Below are 23,444 nucleotides of genomic sequence, written 5' to 3'. Positions count from 1 at the left end.
GGTCTGCTGTTAGTGCGCCTGCGCCAGCGGCCGAGCCCGCCTTAGCGCGCCTGCGCAGAAAACCCGCGGCCGCGCGCTTCGCGCCACCCCGGGCGCTTGCGCAAGACGCTGGGCGCAGAGGCTGAGGGAGGTAACGACAGTCAGGCTTCCCGCAGCTGAGAAAGATGCTTTATTGCTCTGGCCGAGAGGAGTGGTTTGGCACGGCCCAGAGGCCTGTTGAATGAGTGAAAGAGGGAAGGACGCCCCGGGCGGGCGGCCGTGCTGCTCGGCGGGAGGCGGCGGACTGCGCGCGGCGCTGCATCACCAGGGCCTGGTGCTGCGGCGCTCCTGCAAGTTCCGAATGACCCTGGCGTTGAACACGTCCGCCGGCACGGTGCAGTGCTGGGCTGGGGGGGCCGGGGCCGGGGCCTGTGGAGGCGCCGAGTGCGTGGGGGCCTCCCCACACCCATCCTGTGACAAGGTCTCCTCGGCGGCAGCCCTGGGGTGGGGGAGGTGAGAGGCGGTTAGAGGCCCCGAGGGGCATTAAGATCACACTCAGGGTCTTCCTGGCTCTTAGGTAGAGGAGGACAGTGATGGAAGCACTATGTCCAAACCTGAAACTCAGAAAGTGCCCGAGGAAGTGCCAGGGTTGAATTTATAGGGAAACAGGCTTGTAGGATGTTCGGTAGAAGGATTTTTTTGGGGGGGTGGGCGGGGGGGCAGTTGGAAGGATAAGATTTCAGGAGCTGAGAGTGACATTAGGAAAAGAGGCAGAGGTACGGGAGGCCAGGAGAGAAGGGGATCAGGCCTCACCTAGTCTCTGTTTCCTGTTCCCCCTGCTTCCATTCTTGGCTGTCTGTGGAAATACCAGGCATGTGCATGGGAAGGCTGGAGCAGGCAGGGAGCATGACCTGCTTGATTTGAGGGCAAGGAGGGAAGAATACTTACCTGCGCTGGGGGGTGAGGAATTCAGCCCGCCATAGCGGCTGTAGCAGCAGCTCTGGGCTCCCAGCCCTAGGGGAGCCCCCCTGCAGGAGAAATGGGAGGTGATGGGGAAGAGGCTGCTGGGGAGGGCGGTGTGTGTGAAAGAATCAGGAGAGGAGTAAACAGAATAGCACGGCGTACAGAGGGGGCAGTTAGACTTCTAGGTCAAGAGGAGTGGTTTGGCACTGCCCAGAGGCCTGTTGAATGAGTGAACGAGTGAAGGGACGCTCACTTTAAGCAGCCCCGAGAGGGGGAGGGAGCTCGTTTTATACCCAAAGACTTTCTGGAGCAACCTTGATTCATTGCTTTACTATTTCTAGTTGGAGTAAGGTGTTAATAAAGTGATGCAAATCATCTCAAGAAACAGACTTACAGGTAAGCCAATGTGTGGGACCAGGTGCCCAGATGTTTGGTTTGGAAAACGGTTGCCTTAATTAAGGGAGTGGCAAAGCTGATTCAGGAAGAAAGGGAGCGAGCCTTTGAAGAGAGTGACAGACTCTTGGGCCCTAACAGAGGTAAGGGACTGTCGGGAGAGGTGCCAGGGTTTGGTGGGGGAGAAGGAACCAGAGTGGAAAGAGGAACCCAGGGGACCATTAGGGGATTGTTACAGGGGTGCAACAAGTAGGTCCCAGGAACAATGGTAAACCTCGACATCTCTGCAAGGGCTGCCTGGGTCAGAGGGTCGGGTCAGGCAGGAGAGCCCGAGCTTGGGGGGAATGGGGAAGTAACAGAAGCCTCCGCAGAGGGACCCAGCAGCTGCAGGAGGAGAGCCAGGATCTGGGCAGCCCAGCAGTGCAATGGGGAAGGGTAGACCTCAGCAGCGAGGGAAACCAGCGGGACAGAGGTGCCAGGTCCCAGGAAAATCAGGAGGTGGAGACCTTAAGTTGCTTTTTGGGGTGTGCTTTTTTTTCATTGAAAATGTCCATTTAAAAAACACAAAGGAATTCACACTTTATTCAAACAACACTGAGAGGAAGAAGAAAAGGAGGAATGAGGAGGGAGAAAGGGAGATCCTGCTCCCGCGGATTTTGGGGAACACAGTGGGGGCACCTAATGGACCGCACATTCAGAGGAAGGTTTGACACCTGGGTGTGCAGCAGGGAAAACGGCTCTTGCTATGGAGGAAAGAAGAGAGGAAGTCCGACAATCTCATAAGGAATATATCAGTGTCTAGCTACTGGGGGAGGACGGATCCTGGAGCTAACAGGCCCTGGAGACTCAGGCTTCTCGTGTGAAACCGGCTAAGATGACCCCTCGGACCCCAGGTGCTCGCTGAATCTGCTGCGGAGAAACGAAGTCCCTCACAGAATGTGGCCTGGGGTAGTGCTGTCTTCAGAAGTGCGAGTCTAGCCCAAAGCAGACTTCAGCTCAGGGCTCCCTGACACAACAGGCAATGAGGAGCTCAGCCATGGTGGGGTCCCTGAAGGAGCTGTAAGTCCCTGTCCTATCTGCCTGGACTGCTCCGAGGCAACTTCACAGGCTGCTGTGGCGCTGAGGGCAGTGAGGGCAGCACACAGCAGTACCAGGGCCTTCAGGGACACTAGAGTGGGAGACGGACTGATTCCAGGGGCCAGTTGCTGCCGCGGAGGGGTGGGGCCGCCATGGTGGTCTAGAGCCGGACAGCGGCCAGGGTGCTGTGGACCACAGGAGGGGCTGCGCAGTGGCAGCGCTGAGGCTGGGGGTGCTCAGAGCCGCTCTAGGAGAGGGGGTGCTTCTAGGGCAAGAAGAGCTACAAGGTCGTGGCCACTGTCCCAGAGAGGAGAAGAGGGAGTCTGGGCTGTCAGGCTCCACGGGCCCTGGGGGACACACTGGAAGGGAAGGGGTGGGTTCTGGGGGACGGGTCTCTGCCATCGAGGCTCCCAGGGGGCAGAGGGTTAACTGTCAGTAGCGACTGTCCTCCGAGCGGGGAAGGGAGCTGTGGGAGGGCGGGAGGGCAGGAGGTAGGGAGAGGGGAAGGGGGAAGAGAAAAAACAGGGAAGTCAGGTGAAGAGGAAGCTGGGAGAGAAACAGGAGATGCCCGCTGGGCCGCGGGATGGCTCCTGCCTGTGTCTGGCAGGCACTCTCCTTCCCGCAGGGACTACACCCTCCCCCCAGCTCAGCCCGCGGAGCTGGCTCCTCCCCCCGCAGGCCTGCTCCGCTCTGCTCCCTCACCCCAGCCCACCCCACAGCTCGCGTCTCCCCTCCACCGCGTACCTGGTGCGGCGGCGCTGGGCCGGGCTGGCGGCGGCGTCGGTGGCCAGCAGGAGGCGGGCGGTCGGGTGCGGGGGGCAGAGGCGCAGGGAGCGCAGCAGCTCCTGCTCTGGCACGAAGGGGCGGAGGGGCCCTCGCTCCGGCGAGTTGCCCAGGCTGCTGGAGCGCGGCGGGTGGGCTGGAGGAGTGGCCCGGCGAGGGGCTCTGTTCAGGGGCCAAGGAGGCTCCACAGCGACCTTCAGGACTGGGAGGGGAGGGGAGGTCAGCCCGCACGAGGACGGGTCCTCCCTCCCTGCGGTGGGCCCCACCCCGCACACCCTGCCCCTTACATTCTCGGTCGCTCGAGGAGTACGGCTTAATGTCTCCCTCTGCTCTCTTGGGAGGCAGCTTCCTCGCTGGAGCTGGCGGCGAGAAGACACAGGTGCGGGGACACCAAGAGACACGCTTGGTACCGTCCTCCCGGCCACGACCCGCGACCCAGACCTCTGCTCCGGGACCCCACGGCGCCTCCTCAGGAGCGTGGGGGAGGGCAGCCAGGGAGGTGAGCTCTTACTGCCCTGGGTGCTGGCAGGCCCAAAGGGGTGGTCCCAGTCGGGCCAGCGAGGACCGGCCCTCTCCTAGGCGAGCAGGGATTGCTCAGGAGAGGCGGAGGGCCTCCCCGGCGGGCTGAGTCGTATTGGGAAGAAGGCTGAAGAGAGCACCTGGCCGGGCGGAGGGGAGGCTGACATGCTGGGAGGCTCTGCCTCCGCCCTCTCCCTCAGGAGGGTCTCCCTCAGGAGACCAGGAGCGGTTTCCGGGCCAATGTCCTTGGGTTTTCTCCTGCTGCTGTGGGCTCAGGGGCTCTCCCTGGCAGCCGTGCCAGCAGGGCGGGCGCGGGAAGCCTTGGCGCCTGCAGCCAGGCATGGACGGGAGTCCCTCCTGAGGCCGGACACTGGCTGACGCCGAGAACTGTGCCAGCCTGTCCTCTGAGGGATAGTTACCGCCCTCCCTGGCCAAGGACGAGGCGGCGCTGGTCACAGCCGCCTGCCCGGGAGGGCCCCTCTTTGCAGTGCTCGCTCAGCCAGCACCAGGCAGCAGGGCGGAGTGGGGTTGACAGGCAGGGAGCGTGAGGAGGGCCTGGGCAAAGGGGCAGCATTTCAGTACCTCCGAGGTCTGGTGTCTCCAGACCCATTTCATTATTTGGTTGGAATGTTATAAATTCTGAGTGTTATCTTCTAAAACTAATGTTTGCACTTTGTACCATTTGTGCTAACATTCTCTAACTGCACATGGGGGGGCTGGCTGCACGGGGGGGGGGGGGGGGGAGGGCTGGCTGCACAGGGGGGGGGCTGGCTGCACATGCCTGTCCCTCACCAACGGAAGGAGTGTGGGATTTACAAAGGAATGGACTCGCCTACTTTTGAGGACCTGAAGCAACCAGAAGTTCATGGGCATTAACGGTCCAAGAGGCTCCAAGAGTAGCTTAGCTACACACCCCACACGCCGCGATGGGAGAGGCAGGTGAGACGGCTGGAGGCGGGCTGCTTAGCCTGTCACCGCTCCCACAGACCCCCGCTCTCCCAGCCACAGCCCGCCTGGCAGTGCAGTTACCGGCCGGCGCAGGGTCCCCCGCAGCGCGCGAGTGTCGAATTGCCCTCGGAGAGGGAGCAGGGGGCCCTGTGAGAAAGGAAGTGGGGGTGCCCCTCAGTGAGGGGACCAGGGGGACCAGGAATCCACCTCTTTTCTTTCCCTCGCCAACTATTGGACCCACACACACAAGGGGAGAACACTTACGATGCTGGTGGGCAAAGAAGCCTTCAAAGATCACGAAGTTGTTCACCTATAAGACAAAACAGGCAAAATGGGGTCGTCCGTTCAGCCTCTCAAACGCTAGGGAGCCGGGGCGGAGAGGAAAAGCCTGCGCCGAGCGAGCCCGCACTGGCAGGCAGGCACAGCCCAGAGCCAGAGAATCCTGAGAAAGGAGAGCGAAGCTGGAGGAATCACACTTCCAGGTTTCAGCGCCACGAAGTCACGGTCATCAAAGCGATGCGGCGGAAGCCGAAGAACAGACAGAGTGACAGAGTCCCAAAATACAAGCGTGTGTTTGTGGTCAGCCGACTTTCAACAAAGGTGCCAAGCGCCATTCCACGGGGGAAGAGCAGTCTCTCCAACAAATGGCATTTAGACAACTGAAACTCCACATGCAAGACAGTGAATTTGGACCTCTATTTCACACCATAGACAAACACACACACAAATAAACATGGATCTAAGAGATAAAACTGAAACCTTACAAAGAATCACTGAGGAAAATTATCACCTTGGACTGGACAATTTCTTAAATATGACATCAAAAGCACAAATAACATTCATCAAAAGTACTCTCTTCCTTGCTTTTCCCCTTTTCTCCTGTTTCTCTTAGACTATTCCTGCTTTAGATTTTCCCTATGCCTTCTTTTTACCCCGTTAAAAATTCATTCTACTTATATATCTAATTTCCAAGCCCCTGCTCTAAGTCCATACACACTTCTCTCTCCTCTTTCTTCACTATCCAAATTTTTTCTCTCTTCCCCCTTTTTGTTGGATTGTTATTTTGTTGTTTTTTTATGTTTTTGTTTTATTTTGTTTTGTTTTGCCCTTTTTTCTCTCCATCCTATAGTTGTGATTATTAATTAGATTAGGTTTTTTGGTTTGTTTCTGTGATTGTTTCTCTTTTTTTGCTTCTGTTTTTTCTCTCCTCAATTGTTATTAGTTGTTGTTTGTAGTCTGCATTCATATCTGGGTGTTAGCTGTTTGCATATTTTGGGATTAGTTGTTCTATTGAAGTTTTCTCCCCATATAAATAGGCTTTTCCCCCTTTGTTATTCTCTTTCTTTTCTTACTTTTTTTTCTCCTTTTCTCAATATCATTTTTGCACTCTTTTTTTCCCCCTTAATCCCCTAATTCTCTTTTCCGATGGCATCTATATTTGGGGTTATTAGTGTTGTGAATACATTTGTGTTTGGTGCCTTCTGTGTTGTATTTTGTGCCTTTAAGTCAATGCAGGAGAGAGAGAGCTACACAACCAGACACCTGGAGAGGAGAGATCATGGGAGACAAAGAAACAGTCCACATATGAAAGAAAAGGAGGCATCATCAGAAAAAGAAGTAAACAAAATAGAGGCAAGCAATATGTCAGAGAAAGAATTGAAAGAAATGGTCATAAGGTCACTGAGAAGGTTGGAATACAAATTCAACAATATGTATAAGAACCAAGAGGAAATAAAGAATGAAGAAATGAAAAATGATATCACTTCAATAAAGAACTCAATAGAAAGCATCAACAATAGACTAGAAGAAGCAGAGGATGGCATCAGTGAGCTAGAAGACAAGGTAGGAAAAAATACCCAAGCAGAGCAGCTTCTAGAAAAAATAAAAAACAGGAGGAGAAGCTAAGGGAACTTTGGAACACCATGAAATGAAACAACATCCACACAATAGGGTTGCCAGAAGGAGAGGAAAGTGAGCAAGGAATAGAAAACCTGATTGAAGCCAGGACCGGTTTGGCTCAATGGATAGAGCGTCGGCTTGGGGACTGAAGGGTCCCGGGTTCGATTCCGGTCAAGGGCATGTGCCTTGGTTGCGGGCACGTCCCCAGTGGGGGGTGTGCAGGAGGCAGCTGGACGATGTTTCTCTCTCATTGACGTTTCTGGCTCTCTATCTCTCTCCCTTCCTCTCTGTACAAAATCAATAAAATATATATTTTTTAAAATAAAAAAATAAAAACCTGATTGAAGAAATAATGACAGAAAACTTCCCTGATATAAGGAAAAAAACTCACACAAGTGCAAGAAGCCCACAGAGTCCCAAACAAAATGAAACCCAAAAGACTGACACCAGATGGAATTAATAGACATCTTCAGAACATTTCACCCCAAAGCCACAGAATATATATTCTTCTCAAGTGTACATGGGTCATTTTCAAAGATAGACCATTGGGACACAGGCAGGGTCTCTTCAAATACAAGAAGATAGAAAACATACCAAGCATCTTCTCAGATCACAATGGCATAAAACTAGAAATCAACTACAAAAAAAACAAAACAAATAAAACACCTGAAGGCTAACTAGCATGCTACTAAACAATGACTGGGTTACCAGAGAAATCAAAGAAGAAATAAAAAGCATCATGGCAAGAAACGACAAAACACAACAATCCGAAATCTATGGGACACAGAGAAAGCAGTCTTGAGAGGGAAGTTTATAGCTCTACAGGCTTACCTCAAAAAACAAGCAACAATGGTAATAAGTTATCTAACCCTTCACCTCAAAGGGTTAGAAAGAGAGCAACAAGAAAAGCCCAGCGTAAACAGAAGGAAGGAAATAATAAAGATCAGAGTATAAATAAGTGACATAGAGACTAAAAAAGTAATACAAAGTTCAACAAGCCAAGAGCTGGTAGCCAGGCTCACCAAGAAGCAAAGAGAGAGGGGACCCAAATAAGGAAAATCAGAAATGAAAGAGGTGAAGTAACAACCATTCCACAGAAATACAAATGATTATAAAAAGTATATATACTGTCAACAACTCTATTCCAACAAAATGGAAAACCGTGATAAAATGGACATATTTTAAGAAAAATATAAGCTCCCAAAACTTAACCAAGAAGAATAAAAAAATATGAATAGGCTGATTACTGCAGAAATTGAAACAGAGATAAAATAAAAAAATAAAAAAATCTTCCAGAAAACAAAAATCCTGGTCCGGACGACTTCACATGGGTGTTTTATAAAACATTCAAAGAAGAACAAAAACCTATCTTCCTCAGACTATTCTAAAAAATCCAAGAGGAAGGCACACTTCTAAACTTTCTATGAAGCCAGCATTACCCTAATCCCAAAACCAGATAAAGACACTGCAATGAAAGAATTACAGGCCAATATCCCTCATGAACATAGATGCTAAAATCCTCAACAAAATTCTAACAAATCAGATTCAGCAATATATTAGAAAGATCATACATCATGACCAAGTGGCATTTATTTCGGGGATGCAAGGATTGTACAATATTCACAAATCAATAAATGTGATATGTCACATAAAATGAGACACAAAATTCACATAATCATATCAATTGATGCAGAAAAAGCATTTGATAAAATCCAACACCCTTTCTTGATAAAAACTCAGCAAAGTGGAAATAGAGGGATCAGACCTCAACATAATAAAAGCCCTATATGACAAACCTACAGACAACATCATACTCAATAGGCAAAAACTAAACCCATTTCCCCTAAGAAAAGAAAAAAAGACAAGGATGCCCACCTTCACCACTCCTGCTCTGCATACTATGGCTAGAAGTAGTAGCCATAGTGATCAGACAAGAAGAAATAAAAAACATTCAAATTGGAAAGAAGTAAAACTGTTATTAGCAGATGACATGATACTATATATAGAAAACCCCAAAGACACCATAAAAAAAAACTAGTAAGTGAATTTGGCAACGTAGCAGGATAAAAAATTAACAACCAGAAATCTATGGCCTTTTTTTTACACCAATAATGAACTCAAAGAAAGAGAAATAAAAAAACAAAACAAAAAACAATCCCATTTACCATTGCACCGAAAAAATTAAGATACCTAGGAATAAACTTAACTAAGGAGGTAAAAGACCTATCCATGGAAAACTATAGGACATTGAAAACAGAGATAGAGGAAGAAGTAAACAGATGGAAGAACACACCATATTCATGGTTCAATAGAATCAACATCATTAAAATGTCCATACTACCTAATCTATATATTCGCTGCAATATCTATTAAAATACCAATGGCATATTTCAAAGATCTAAAACAAACTCTCGAAAAATTCATCTGGAATAGAGACCCTGACCCTGGCTGGCTTGGCTCAGTGGGTAGTGTCAGCCTGCGAACTGAAGGGTCCCAGGTTCAATTCTGATCAAGGGCACATGCCTGTGTTGTGGGCTTGATCCCCAGTAGGGGACATGCAGGAGGCACCCAATCAATGATTTTCATCATTGATGTTTCTATCTCTCTTTCCCTCTCCCTTCCTCTCTGAAATCAATAAAAGATATATTTTTTTAAAAAAGAGAGAGGGAGACCCCGAATAGCCACAGGAATCCTGAGAAAGAAGAACAATGTTGAAGGGATCACAATACCAGATATCAAGCTATACTACAAAGCCAAGTTTTTCAAAACTGCCTGGTACTGACACAAGAACAGGCATTTAGACCAATGGAACAGAATAGAGGACCCAGAAATTGACCCAAGCCATTATGCTCAATTAATATTTGACAAAGGAGGCAAGAGCATACAATGGAGTCACAATAGTCTCTTTAATAAATGGTGAGGAGCCAAAACCGGTTTAGCTCAGCGGTAGAGTGTCGGTCTGCAGACTGAAGGGTCCCAGTTCGATTCCGGTCAAGGGCATGTACATTGGTGTTGTGGGCACATCCCCAGTAGGGGGTGTGCAAGAGGCAGCTGGCCGATGTTTCTCTCTCATCAACGTTTCTAGCTCTCTATCTCTCTCCCTTCCTCTCTGTAAAAAAAAATCAATAAAATATATTTTTTAAAAATAAAAAATAAAAAATTGCCAGGACCGGTTTGGCTCAGTGGATAGAGCGTCGGCCTGTGGACTGAAAGGTCCCGGATTCGATTCCGGTCAAGGGCATGTGCCTTGGTTGCGGGCACATCCCCAGTAGGGGGTGTGCAAGAGGCAGCTGGTCGATGTTTCTCTCTCATTGACATTTCTAACTCTCTGTCCCTCTCAATTCCTCTCTGTGTAAAATCAATAAAATGTATTTAAAAATTAAAATAAATAAATAAAAATAAAATAAAAAATAAAATAAATGGTGGGGAAATTGGACAGATACATGCAAAAAAAAATGAAACTAGACCACCAACTCATACCATACATAAAAACAAACTAAAAAAATGGCTAAAGGACTTGAATGTAAGACGGGAAAGCATAAAGATCCTACAAGATTCCATAGGCAACAAAATTGCAGACATATGTCATAGCAATATCTATACAGACACAGATCCTAGGGCAAGAGAGACTAAGGAGAAAATAAACACATTGGGACTACATAAAAATAAAAGCGTTCTACACAGCAAAAGAAACCTTCAACAGATAAAACAAGATTGCGGCATAGGTAACACCTGAAATTGCCACCTTGCACAACTTCAAAACTACAGCTAAAAGACAAAACGAACATCATCTAGAACCACAGGAAGGCTGGCTAAGTGGAAATTCTACTAGAAGGAAAGAGAAAAGCACACTGAGACTCAGAGGAGCTGAGAAAGTAAAGGCAGCGGTACAGAGGCACACGCATGGAAAGGGCTGAATACACGGCTGGCTTTTTCAATCCACAGAAAGACACAAGATGCCAACTGCTCTGAACTCCAGTTCCGGGCGAGACTCTGGGGACCCAGACTCATACAGGGAGAAACTGGACTGTCTGGCAGTGGGTGGAACTCAAGGTTGGCTTTCAGAGGTGCTTGCAGCGATTACCGAGGGACATTGAGATTGGGGGCCTTTTAGGGAAGGCTGACAGGAAGCCATTGCAGTTTGCTCCACCCTGAGACTCCACCCCATCCAAGCTTTGCACAGAGGCTTTTGTGTATTAATGGCCTGGACCTTTGAGATCTAAACTTACCTATCAAACTGCACCTGAGTTAGAGAGACCCAGAACATCCAAAAGAAGGCTCAAGGCCCCACAGCAGCTTGCATTGCTTCACAGCTGGGTCTCATCTGGGCACCTCCAAACCCAGACAAAGAAGAGGAATCTGCACATCTCTCTGTAATTCCAGCTGGGTGGCCTCAGGCAGAGGCAAAGTTAGCATCTCTTTGGAGAGCCAAGAGCCAGTGTACCCAGGGGTCAGAGTGGGACCATCCAGATTACAACTCCTTAGATCCCTAAGGGACACACTCAGGGGGCAGACACAGTGAGCACCAAAGCCCCACTGAGGCAAGTCTTGCCTTCATAAGGGTGTCTCCAGCACAGACACAGCTGATTCTCACAGCCAATTGGCCTAGAGGTCAATTGCTTCCAGTGATACCAACAACAACTAGGCTTAACTACAATACTGTGCATATAGCCCACAAAAGGGTGCACCAAGAGTGTCCACCTCAGGTAACTGGGAAGGCTGAGCCACTGGGCCCTAAAGGCACCTAGCACACAAAGCCACTCTATCAACTCAGGGAAGCAGCCAAAATGTGGAGATAATGAAACAGGTTACAAATGAAATAAATGGAGGAGAGCAAATGACCGGATATAGAGTCACGGTTATAAAATTTTTCAAGAATTTTCTAGAAAAGGCTGATAAATTTAGTGAGACCCTTAAGGATATAAAAAAGGACAAACTAGAAATTAAGCATACATTGACTGAAATAAAAAATAATATACAGAGATCCAACAGCAGACTAGAGCAGTGATTCTCAACCTTTCTAATGCCACAATGCTTTAATATAGTTCCTCATATTGTGGTGACCCCCAACCATAAAATTATTTTCGTTGCTACTTCAAATATCTGTGTTTTCCGATGATAGCGGTTCTCAACCTGTGGGTCGTGACCAGTTTGGCTCAGTGGATAGAGCATCAGCCTACGGACTTAAGGGTCCCAGGTTCGATTCCAGTCAAGGGCATGTACCTTGGTTGCAGGCACATACCCAGTATGGAGTGTGCAGGAGGCAGCTGACCTATGTTTCTCTCTCATCAATGTTTCTAACTCTCTATCCTTTCTCCTTTCCTCTCTATAAAAAAATCAATAAAATATATATTTTTAAAAAGAATCAAATCAAAGATATGAAATACAAGAAGAAAAAACAAAACAAACAAACAAACAAAAAACCACCACCACCCAACCGGAAAAGAAAAAGGAGAAAGAATCCAAGGAGCCTCTGGGACAACCTCAAGTATACCAACATCCGAATTATGGGGGTGCCAGAAAAGAGAGAGAAATAATGACTGAAAACTTCCCTCACCTGGTGAAAGAAATAGACTTACAAGTCCAGGAAGTGCACAGAACCCCAGACAAAAAGAATCCAAAGAGGACCACACCAAGGCACATCATAATTAAAATTCCAAAAGCAAAAAATAAAGAGAGAATATTAAAAGCAGCAAGAGAAAAACAGTTAGTTACCTACAAGGGAGCACCCATACGATTGTCAGCTGATTTCTCAACCGAAACCATGCAGGCCAGAAGGGAGTGGCAAGAAATATTCAAAGTGATGATTAGTAAGGACTTACATCCAAGATAATTCTATCCTGCAAAACTATCATTTAGAATTGAGGGTCATTTTCACAAAGAGGAAAGGAGAGGGATAGAGATCTAGAAACATCGATGAGAGAGAAACATCGACCAGCTGCCTCCTGCACACTCCTCACCGGGAATGTGCCCGCAATCAATGTACATGCCCTTGATCGGAATCGAACCCAGAACCCTTCAGTCTGCAGACCAATGCTCTATCTACTGAGCCAAACCGGTTTCGGCAACAACGTATTTTTAAAATATCTTAAAAGGAATGACTAGAATAAGGAATATAGAAATTATGTCAAGTAAAGCCACAAATACCATCTATTTTTTTTAATACGTTTTATTGATTTTTTAAAGAGAGGAAGGGAGAGAGATAGTTAGAAACATCAATGAGAGTCATCGATCAGCTGCCTCTTGCACACCCCCCACTGGGGATGTGCGCGTAACCAAGGCACATGCCCTTGACCGGAATCAAACCTGGGACCTTTGAGTCCGCAGGCTGACGCTCTATCCACTGAGCCAAACCGGTTTTGGCCACAAATACCATCTTGAATTAAATTTTATTATCTGAATGTTTTAAAGTGAAGATGTGCTCTTCCAGTTCAGTTACTAAATATTTTGTAGTATAAGTATACATGATCTCTAAATTTTTTCCTAAAATAAATAATAAGAGATTTAAATCTCCTTATCAGTGTTTGGGGGGAAATTAAGATACTGTTGTTTTTATTTTTTTATTTTATTTTATTTTTTAATGTATTTTATTGATTTTTACAGGCAGGAAGGGGGAGAGATAGAAAGTTAGAAATATCGATGACAGAGAAACATCGATCAGCTGCCTCCTACACACCCTCTACTGAGGATGTGCCCACAACCAAGGTACATGCTCTTGACTGGAATCCAACCTGGGACCCTTCAGTCCGCAGGCCAACGCTCTATCCAATTTGCTAAACCAGCTAGAGCAAGATACTGTTGTTTTTAAAGGAAAAGTAATTCAAATATTTAAAGACATACATAAAAGCATTTTACTATTACTTAGATGTAATCTCCTGGTGATAAAACTGTATGATAGCTGAAACCGGTTTGGCTCAGTGGATAGAGCGTCAGCCTGCGGACTCAAAGTTCCCAGGTTCGATTCCGGTCAAGGTCATGTACCTTGGTTGCGGGAACATCCCCAGTAGGGGATGTGCAAGAGGCAGCTGATCGATGATTTTCTCTCATCGATGTTTCTAAGTCTCTATCCCTCTCTCTTCCTCTCTGTAAAAAAATCAATAAAATATTTTTAAAACAAGACAAAAACAAAACAAAACTGTATGATAGGGAATTTCAGGTAATGCCAGCCAAAATTATTCAGAGCAGCCATTACGCTGAAAGTAACTAAGTATTCTGGATAAAATATTAAAACAATTACTTTAAAAGCACTGAAAATCTGACAAGATAATGGGGAACTTTAAGGACAAATTCTGGGAAAACTTTAACCCAGAGAGGTAAGCAGAATATTTAATTTTCTTTTGTCCTAAAAACATCTGTTCACACAAAACTGTACATCAATTCAAATAGGTTATGGGGTGAGGAAGACAGAAATTAATGACCAGGATGTATATTAGATGAGTCTTTTTTCTCTTATTTTAAATATATTTTATTGATTTTTTTACAGAGAGGAAGAGAGAGGGATTGTATGGGAGTGGTGGTGGGGGGGCAATGAGGGGATATGGACACATATGTAATACCTTAATAAAAAAAATGGGGGGAAATGCACAGTAACTGAGGATACCTAGAAACAGCAGTAAGCTCACAATTGTCCAGATTATATCTCTAAATATCATCTCCCACAAAAAGGAAGGAAGGGTCCTTGGAGACTAGTTGATTCCAGGTCTGAGACAGGAAATTGGCAAAATGAACCTGGATATTTGTAATACCAGAAAGCAGATATTATCTTTCCAATGAATCAAATGAGTTTCTCATTGCAAGGAAAACAACCGACAGTATTTGCTATAATGATAACATGTAAGATTTTGAATGAGAATTATAATTTTGGAAAACTTGTGTCTACCACTGTGAGCTAATTGTTTCTCAATATAAAAGCCTCTCATGAAATCAGTGGTGTTGACAAATGTGACTTTTTTAAAAAAATTATTTTCTTTTTTTTAAAATATATTTTATTGATTTTGTTCAGAGAGGAAGGGAGAGAGATAGAGAGTTAGAAACATCGATGAGAGAGAGTCATCGATCAGCTGCCTCTTGCACACCCCCTACTGGGGATATGCCCCCAACCAAGGTACATGCCCTTGACCAGAATCGAACCCGGGACCTTTCAGTCCCCAAGCCGACGCTCTATCCATTGAGCCAAACCGGTTTTGGCACAAATGTGACTTTTTGTTATTGTATAATAAAATGTGTCTACATTTAGACGGGGGTAAAAAATAGAATTGAGGGTTAGATAAAGAGCTTCACAGTCGCCGAGTCCGGTTTGGCTCAATAGATAGAGCGTCGGCTTGGGGACTGAAAGGTCCCTGGTTCGATTCCGGTCAAGGGCATGTACCTTGGTTGCAGGCATATCCCCAGTAGGGGGTGTGCAAGAGGCAGCTGATCAATGACTCTCTCTCATCGATGTTTCTGGCTCTCTGTCTCTCTCTCTCTCTCTCTGTACAAAATCAATAAGATATATTACGAAAAATAATAAAATAAAATAAAATATTTAAAAAAAAAAAAAGAGCTTCACAATCAATAAAATAGTAAAGGAGTTCATCACCACTAAACCAGTATTATATGAAATTCTGAAAGGTATTCTGTAAGAAGAGGAAGAAGAAGAAAAAGGTAAAGATAAAAAATTATGAACAACAAATACATGTCTATCAACAAGTGAATCTAAAAATCAAGTGAATAAAAAATGTGAGGAACAGAATAAACTGGTGAATATAATAGAATCAGGGGCAGAGAAAGGGAGTGGACTGACAATCCTCGGGGGGAAAGGGGTGTGAGGGTGCGGGAAGAGACTGGACAAAAATCGTACACCTATGGATGAGGACAGCGGGGTGGTTAAGAGCAGAGGGTGGTTTGGGAACCGGGTGGAAGGGAGCTATGGGGGAAAAAAGGAGAAAGAATTGTAACAATCTGAGCAATAAAGATTTATTAAATTTTTTTTTAAAAGAAACAAAGAGAGAAGACCCTCCCCCCCCCAAAAAAAAAAAAATCAGAAACAAAATCAGAGAAGTATCCACTGACACCACAGAAATACAAAGGATTGTAAGAAAATACTATGAACAACTATTTGCCAACAAGCTGGACAATGTGGATGAAATGAACAAATTCCTAGAAAAATACAATAACTCAAAACTGAATCAGGAAGAATCAGAAAACCAGAATAGGCCAATAATAACTGATGAAATAAAAACAGTAATAAAAAAAAAAAAATTCCCAGCAAACAAACGCCTTGGTCTGGACAGCTTCACAGGGGAGTTTTACCAAACATTCAAAAAAGAACTAAAACCTATAATGCTCAAACTATTCCAAAACATCCAAGAGGAAGGAGCACTTCTAAGCTCTTTTAATGAGGCCAGCATTACTCTAACTTCAAAGTCAGGTAAAGACACTACAAAGAAAGAGAATTAAAGGCCGTTATCCCTGATGAACATAGCTGCTACAATCCTCAACAAAATATTAGCAAATTGGATCCAGCAATTTTTAAAAAGATCATAAAACATGACCAAGTGGGATTTATCCCAGGCATGCAAGACGGGTATAATATTTGCCAATCAATAAATGTGATACTTTAGGAAAGGCACCAAGATGGCTGCATAGTTAGATCAAAACTACAACTAAACCAAAACCGGTTTGGCTCAGTGGATAGAGCGTCGGCCTGCAGACTGAAAGGTCCCAGGTTTGATTCCGGTCAAGGGCATGTAACTTGGTTGCAGGCACATCCCCAGTCCCAGTGTGGGGAAGGGGTGCAGGAGGCAGCTGATCAATGTTTCTCTCTCATCGATGTTTCTAACTCCCTATTTGTCTCCTTTCCTCTCTGTAAAAAATCAATGAAATATAATATATTTTTTTTTAAAAGAAAGAAACTAAAACTAAAAGACAAAACAGATATCAACCAGAACCATGGGAAGGCTGGCTGAGTAGAAATTTCACAATTAGAAGGAAAGAGAAAAGCGCATTGAAACTGGTAGGAGGTGCAGAAGTCCGGAAGCATGCACAGAAATGAGCTGGCAACTGGGCACCCTGTTGTCTTTTTCAAGCCAGAGGGAGATACAAGCTCTCAATTGCTCTGAACTCCAGTTTCAGGTGAGTATCTGGGGACCCAAACTCATACAGGGAGAAACTGGACTGTTTGGCATCGGGCTAGAACTCGAGGGCGGCTTTTTCTCAGAGGTGCTTGCAGCCATCATTTGTCCTGCATGTGGCCGTGGGACACAGAGACCCTGAGACCTCTCAGAGGCAGATCAGGCTGGCACCCAATTTACAACTCCACCCAAGCTGTGAGCAGAGTTTTTGCAATCTAAAAGTTAACAAACTGCAGCTGGGTCAAAGAGCCCCAAAACTTCCAAAAGAAGGCCTACACAGTAGCTTGCATTGGTTCACAGCTGGGCCTCAACTGGGCACCTCCAAACCCCATACAAAGAAGAGGAATCTGCAGATATGTCTGTAGTTCCTGCTGGGTGGACTCAGGCAGAGGCTAAATTAGCATCTCCTTGGAGATCCAAGAGCCAGTGTACCCAGTGGTCAGATTGGGACCATCCAGATTACAACTCCTCAGATGCATAGGGACACACTCAGGGGGCAGACTCAGTGAGCACCAAAGCCCCACTGAAGCAAGTCTTGCCTCATAAGGTTGTCTCCAGCACAGAAGTTCTCCCAGCATAGACAATGCTGGTCATCACAGCCAATTGGCCTGGAGGTCAATTCTTCCCAGTGATACCAACAACATCAAGGCTTAACTACAAGAAGACTGTGCACCCAGCCCACAAAGGGGAGCACCAAGAGTGTCTACCTCAGGTAACTGGGGAGGCTGAGCCATTGGGCCCTAAAGGCACCTAGCACACAAAGCCACTCTATCAACTCAGGGAAGCAGCCAAAATGCAGAGACAAAGAAACAGGTCACAAACTAAAGAAATTGAGGAAAGCAAACAACTGGATATAGAGTTCAAAACCACAGTTATAAGGTTTTTCAAGAATTCTCTAGAAACCTTTGAGAAATTTAGTGAGACCCTCAAGGATACAAAAATGGACCAATTAGAAATTAAGTACACATTTGCTGAACAGCAGACTAGAGGATTGCAATAATCAAGTCAAAGATTTGAAATACAAAGAAACAAAAAACACCCAACTGGAAAACCAAAAAAAAAATGAATCCAAAAATATGAAGATAGCGTAAGGAGCCTTTGGGACAACTTCAAGTGTACCAACATCCAAATTATGGGGGTGCCAGAAGAAGAGAGAGAGCAAGATATTGAAAACCTATTTGAAGAAATACTGACAGAATACTTCCCCCACCTGGTGAAAGAAATAGACTTACAAGTCCAGGAAGCACAAAGAACTCCAAATAAGATTAATCCAAAGACACATCATAATTAAAATGCCAAGGGGAAAAGACAAAGAGAATATTAAAAGCAGCAAGAGAAAAACAGTTATCTACAAGGGAGTACCCATATGACTGTAAGCTGATTTCTGAATGGAAACTATGCAGGCCAGATGGGAGTGGCAAGAAATATTCTAAGTAATGAATAGCAAGAACCTACAACCAAGATTAGCTATCATTTAGAATTGAAGGTCAGATAAAGAGCTTCACAGATAAATAAAAGCTAAAGGAGTTCATCACCACCAAACCAGTATTATATGAAATGCTGAAGGCTATTCTCTAAGAAGAGGAAGAAGAATAAAATGGTAAAGATAAAAATTATGAGCAACAAAGTGACAACAAATACATATCTATCAACAAGTGAATCTAAAAATCAAGTGAATAAAAAAATCTGATGAACAGAATAATAGAATCAGAGGCATAGACAATTCTCAGGGGGGAAGTCGGTGTGAGAGGTAAGGGAAGAGACCTGACAAAAATCATACACCTATGAATGAGGACGTGGGGGTGGGTAAGGGCATGTGGTTGGGTGGGACCCGGGTGGAAGGGAGCTATGGGGGGAGAATGAGGAACAACTGTAATAATCTGACCAATAAAGATTTATTTAAAAAAATAAATACTACAAAATAAAACAAACGAAAGTGATAACATGACAAACAAATCGAAAGATAAAAATCACATGATCAATAGATGCAGAATACGCATTGGAGAGGTGGCCACTGGAGCTGAGGAACCAGCGGGAGCCTGAGGGGGGGCTGTCCAGCGCTATGGGCTGGGAGAATGGGCTCATCGTGGAAGACGGCCAGTGCTGCCCCTACATGCATGACATCACTTATAAGGTAACAAATCGAAAGGTGAAGGAAGTGGATGATGTGCTCGGTGGAGCAGCTGCCGGGAGAACGTGTTCTCGACTGCAGAGCCACGTCCCAAATGTGAACATTCTGTGCCCATTCCATGCCGCTTCAGCCAGTGACGGCTCCCACAAGTGCTGCGCACTCAGCGTGGACACCGCTGGGGATGGGCCAGGCTGGCCCAGGCCTTCGTGTCTGTTCACCTTATTTCCCAGAGTGGATCTCAGCTGGGAGGAGCACTTGTATCCTGAGGGTCTTTGCTGGTGTGGCGGAAAGTTAACATCCTCTGGGTTGTTGGCCAGGGATAGCCCACATGCCAATCACTGGATGAACTCATTAATGTGCAGGAATACTTTGTGTGGGGGAAAGATTACCCACAACTAATTATACTCTGCTTAAGTTCCTGTTCATTCACCTTTCACATTTACTGGGAAACTGACATTCTTTTACTACCCACCAACACTCTTAAATATTCCTATTATTTGCATAATTAATAAAGTAAAACTTATTTAGCTCATAAATATTTAACTGTTAAATGCAAACTTATTTAATCAAAGTTTATTCTGAATATTTAGTGATAATGAAAAGTTTAATATATTGCCTTCTCAGTGTTTTAAATGACTTAAGAAGTAGATGTCAGCCGAACTGGCTTGGCTCAGTGGATACAGTATTGGTCATGGACTGGAGGATCCTGGGTCCGATTCCAGTCAAGGGCATCCACCTTGGTTATGGCTTATCCCCACTAGGGGGCATGCATGAGGCAGCTGATTGATGTTCTGCCCAGGGGCATCATGTTTCTCTTTCTCTGTCTCCCTTCCTCTCTCTCAAAAAAAATCAATACAAATATTTAAAAATAAACAAGAACTAGGGACAGGATCTAAGTTATTGGGAGATTGACTGGAACTTAAATTTATGCGTTTGATACAGATTTTTACGACTTGGTATATTTTCCAGAAATGATTACTTTTTTTCCTTTTGTAATTTTTATTTTCACAAGCTATACCATAATAAAACTTTATAAAAGTTACTCATGTGACATATTTCTCTTTAACATTTTATAAGTTAATTAAATGCATGCCACAATAAAATAAAAAAAGGGGGAAAAAGCTTTTGACAAAATCCCAACACCCATTTTTTATAAAAACTCTCAGCAACGTGGGAATAGAAAGAGCACATCTCAACATGATAAAGGCCATCTATGACAAACCTACAGCCAACATCATACTCAATGCGCAAAAACTAAAACCATTTTTCCTAAGAACAGGAACAAGGCAGGGATGCCCACTTTCACTGCTCTTATTCAACATAATACTGAAGTGCTAGCCACGGAGATCAGAAAAGAAATAAAAGGCATCCAAATTGGAAAGGAGGAAGTAAAACTCTCATTATTTACAGCTGACATGATACTGCACATAAAAAAGCCTAAAGACTCCATAAAAAAACTACTAGATTTAATCAATGAATTTGGCAATGTAGCAGAATACAAAATCAGCACCCAAAAATTGATGTCTTTTTTATGCACCAATAGTGAATTCTCAGAAAGAGAAACTAAACAAACAGTCCATTTACCATTGCAACAAAAATATTAAGATATTTAGGAATAAACATTTTTTTAATATATTTTATTGATTTTTTACAGAGAGATAGAGGCATAGAGTCAGAAACATCTATGAGAGAATCATCGACCAGCTGCCTCTTGCACACCCCCTACTGGGGATGTGCCCGCAACTAAGGTACATGCCCTTGCCCAGAATCGAACCCAGGACCCTTAGGTCTGCAGGCCGAAGCTCTATCCACTGAGACAAACCGGTTTCGGCAAGAAATATATTTTTAAAAATTAAATATAAATATGGAACTGCCGTTTGACCCAGTGATTCCACTTCTAGGAATATATCCTAAGAAATCTGAAGCACCAATCAGAAAGAATGTATAGCACAATTCACAATAGCTAAGATCTGGGAACAGCCCACGTGCCCATCAGTGGAGTGGATAAAAAGCTGTGGGACATTTACACCATGGAACACTCTGCAGCAGTGAAAAAGAAGGATCTCTTACCCTGTGAGACAGCATGGAGGGGCCTGGAGAGTCTCATGCTAAGTGAAAGAAGTCACTCAGAGAAAGACAAGTATCACATGATCTCACTCATATGGTGGAATCTAACAAAATAAAATAACGAACAAAGTGGATCCAGAGACATGGAAGCATGGAACAGAGTGCAGAATCTCAGAAGGAAGGTAGGGGAGGGGGGGTGGGTGGGAACTAATCAACCAAAGACCTTGGTTGGTGCACATATGGGTAGCCCAAGGACACAGACAATAGGGTGGTGAAGGCCTGGGTGGGAGTGGGCAATGAGAGGAGGGGGAATATGTAATACTTTAAACAATGAAGATTAAATTAAAAAATAAAAAAAAAAGTTTAACTAAAGAAAAAAAAACGAAACCCACTCAGGTAAAAGCCAATAATGACTTTTGGAGTCTCAATGGTATGGAATAAATTCCTGTTCTTAAGAAAAAAATAAAATCATATGAAAAAATAATAATACAATAAAATATGAGCTCCATAAGGGCAGAAACTTTTATCTGTTTTGTTGAGTAAAATATTCCTAGTGTCAAATGCTCAATATTTGTTAAGTGAATGGATAGTATTACCAACATTATATTGCATTTATTTATAAACCAACCACCTTCGGAAAGGCAAAATAATAAACAGAGATCTAAAGCTTTAGTTAGACCGAGCTCCCAAAGACAGAAACTGTACATTATCATCAGCCCTTAATAAATGCTGATTTAATAAGTAATGGCCTTTGCAAAAACAAGGAGGTGAAAATGAGCTGGCTATTTTGGGGGCACAAACATATTATTAGGTATACAAAACAGCAATGATGAAGAATCAAAATAGATGAGAGTAAAATGACTGCAAAATGAGACATGGTAAAAAAACAACCACCAACACTTAGTTGTATAAAATGAATCCTTTATGAGGGGAATGTGCTGGGAAGGTGCCAATTCCTCGCCCCCAAATAACAAATTCGATGTGAACGCTCAGGATGCACCCTCTGAACCCTCTGACCTGTGGCACTGTGGTCTCCAGATTGTAGTGTTTGTTTAGGAACTTCAGCAGCTTCTGTGAGGGCCGGTCAATGGCTAGTTGGTGTGGCTCGACTCGCTCCTTCTGCAGGGAACAGGAGAGGTGTGGGGAGAACATGCCGACGGACGCGGGAGCCTGGGAGGGAATAGGAGGCCACGGGGCCACTGGGGAAGGGGAGGCAGAGGCTCCAGCAGGGCTCACACAAAGGACCTTTTTCTCCCTTTGGACAGACAGGGAGGAGAGAAGTGATACCTGCAACATGTACTGAAAGAGTTCTCGCCCGTGGCCGTGGCGCTGAAGTGTCTCATGGATGTAAAAGTCCAGGATGCAAAGTGGTTCCACCTCATTGTGAGCCTCGCGATCATCCTAAGAGTAAACAACAAATACCTGGTTAGGACCTCCCAAACTTGGGAACTGTTGTTCTCAGGAATCCAGGCCTACGGACTCGCAGCCTCCACCAGCACTCACCAGCACAAAAAGTTTCTTGTATCCAACTTTGAGGAAGCCAATGATAGCTCCTTTTCCAGCCCTGTGGGAGGGGGATAGTGAGCACACGAGCTGCTCTGAGAGCAAAGGCAAGGGGCTGGGGCTGGGGCTGGGCTGGCCATGGAGACGCTGTGGACTCACGGTCGCGCCGAGCTGTCTTTGAGCACATACATAACGTGGCGGTTACTCTGCATCCTCGAGGCGCTGGTGATGGGTGCAGGAAGGTGCTGGGCCTGCCAGGGAGACGACAGACATTTTGCAAGTCCCTTCCAAAGGACCCAGGCTCCCTAGCTGCTGTCCCAGGTGTCCCCAGTACCTTGGCGGAAGCCTTGCCCAGTTCATCTACAATGGTCATAAGCTGCTGCTGCACGTCCACGCTGTGGGCAGAGGACAGGGAGTCACTGACCGGGGGCTCTGCACCCAGGCTCAGCACCTAGGCCATGCCCGGGCCTGGCTGCCTTCCGTCCGACTTTCCCATCCCACCCTCTGGGACCTCAACTTTGGCCACGCCCCCCGCCCTGAGGCCACCGCGGGGAGCAGGGAGGCCGGTCAGCCACGTCCTGCGGCTGGGACCACACATTTGGCCGAGGGGTGGCCTGTCATACAGCCAAGTCAGATCAAGCCCACTAAGTGGGGGTGAAAGGTCACCAACAGGCCGAGCCAGGACGTCAAAAGGAGGGGCATTGTCAGTGAGAAGGGGGCGTGGCGCCCGGGCGGGTTTCTAGGGGAGCGGGGACCGGGCCTCGGGTGGGTTTGAGATGTCACCGGGCTGGCGTAGTGGTTCCGGGTCGGCGGGCCGGGGGCCGCAGGTGCTGGTCCAGCACCGTGATCCGCTCTGGAAGCAGCGCGTCCACATCAAACGGGAACTCCATGGCCCATTGTGCATGGCCAACCCCGCCCACCCGGCGTCACTTCCGCCGCCCGCCCCGCCCCTGGGGCTCTACTTCCTCCTGCCGGGCGGGGCCCAACCCCCGCCTCCCCGCCCCGGCCCGCAGCCTCCCGCACGGAGGGCCCGGCAGTGCGGTGCGTCCCCCTCAGGGCGCTCCGCCTCC

At 45.9% G+C, this 23,444-nt stretch overlaps 1 protein-coding gene across 7 annotated transcripts; it reads right to left on the bottom strand.

Moving 5' to 3' along the window:
* Window positions 1–130: 130 nt before the first annotated feature.
* Window positions 131–23,350, bottom strand: ATAT1 (alpha tubulin acetyltransferase 1). Of its 7 annotated transcripts, XM_084889089.1 has the most exons (13): window positions 23,158–23,347; window positions 22,709–22,769; window positions 22,534–22,625; window positions 22,375–22,435; window positions 22,159–22,272; window positions 21,889–21,990; window positions 4,927–4,972; window positions 4,744–4,809; window positions 3,483–3,554; window positions 3,157–3,397; window positions 928–1,007; window positions 793–835; window positions 149–478 (listed from the first exon to the last, which is right to left on the bottom strand). In XM_084889089.1, the coding sequence occupies exons 1-13, from the start codon at window positions 23,262–23,264 to the stop codon at window positions 301–303; spliced, it is 1,263 nt and encodes a 420-aa protein (XP_084745215.1). In that variant the 5' UTR covers window positions 23,265–23,347; the 3' UTR covers window positions 149–300. The 7 variants fall into 7 exon arrangements, with proteins under 7 accessions (XP_084745214.1, XP_084745213.1, XP_084745212.1 ...); XM_084889088.1 differs by having other exon boundaries at window positions 131–478; window positions 793–1,007; window positions 23,041–23,306; XM_084889087.1 differs by having other exon boundaries at window positions 131–478; window positions 793–1,007; window positions 23,045–23,306.
* Between the last annotated feature and the right edge of the window lie 94 nt (window positions 23,351–23,444).

Source organism: Pipistrellus hanaki (assembly GCF_964339955.1).
Source record: "Pipistrellus hanaki genome assembly, chromosome: 7".
Taxonomy (NCBI): domain Eukaryota; kingdom Metazoa; phylum Chordata; class Mammalia; order Chiroptera; family Vespertilionidae; genus Pipistrellus; species Pipistrellus hanaki.
Note: the sequence above shows the minus strand (reverse complement) of the source record. Positions and strands in the feature narration are given on the sequence as shown.

Bases quoted from the DNA above. Each gene is read 5' to 3' on its own strand.
- ATAT1 (XM_084889086.1), bottom strand. From the start codon at position 23,264: ATGGAGTTCCCGTTTGATGTGGACGCGCTGCTTCCAGAGCGGATCACG. The intron at 4,973-21,888 runs GTCAGAGGGTTC...TTTGTCTTATAG, and splicing joins TGGAGACCACAGTGCCACAG to GTGAACAACTTCGTGATCTT. The intron at 479-792 runs GTGAGGCCTGAT...CCCCCACCCCAG, and splicing joins GAACAGGAAACAGAGACTAG to GGCTGCCGCCGAGGAGACCT.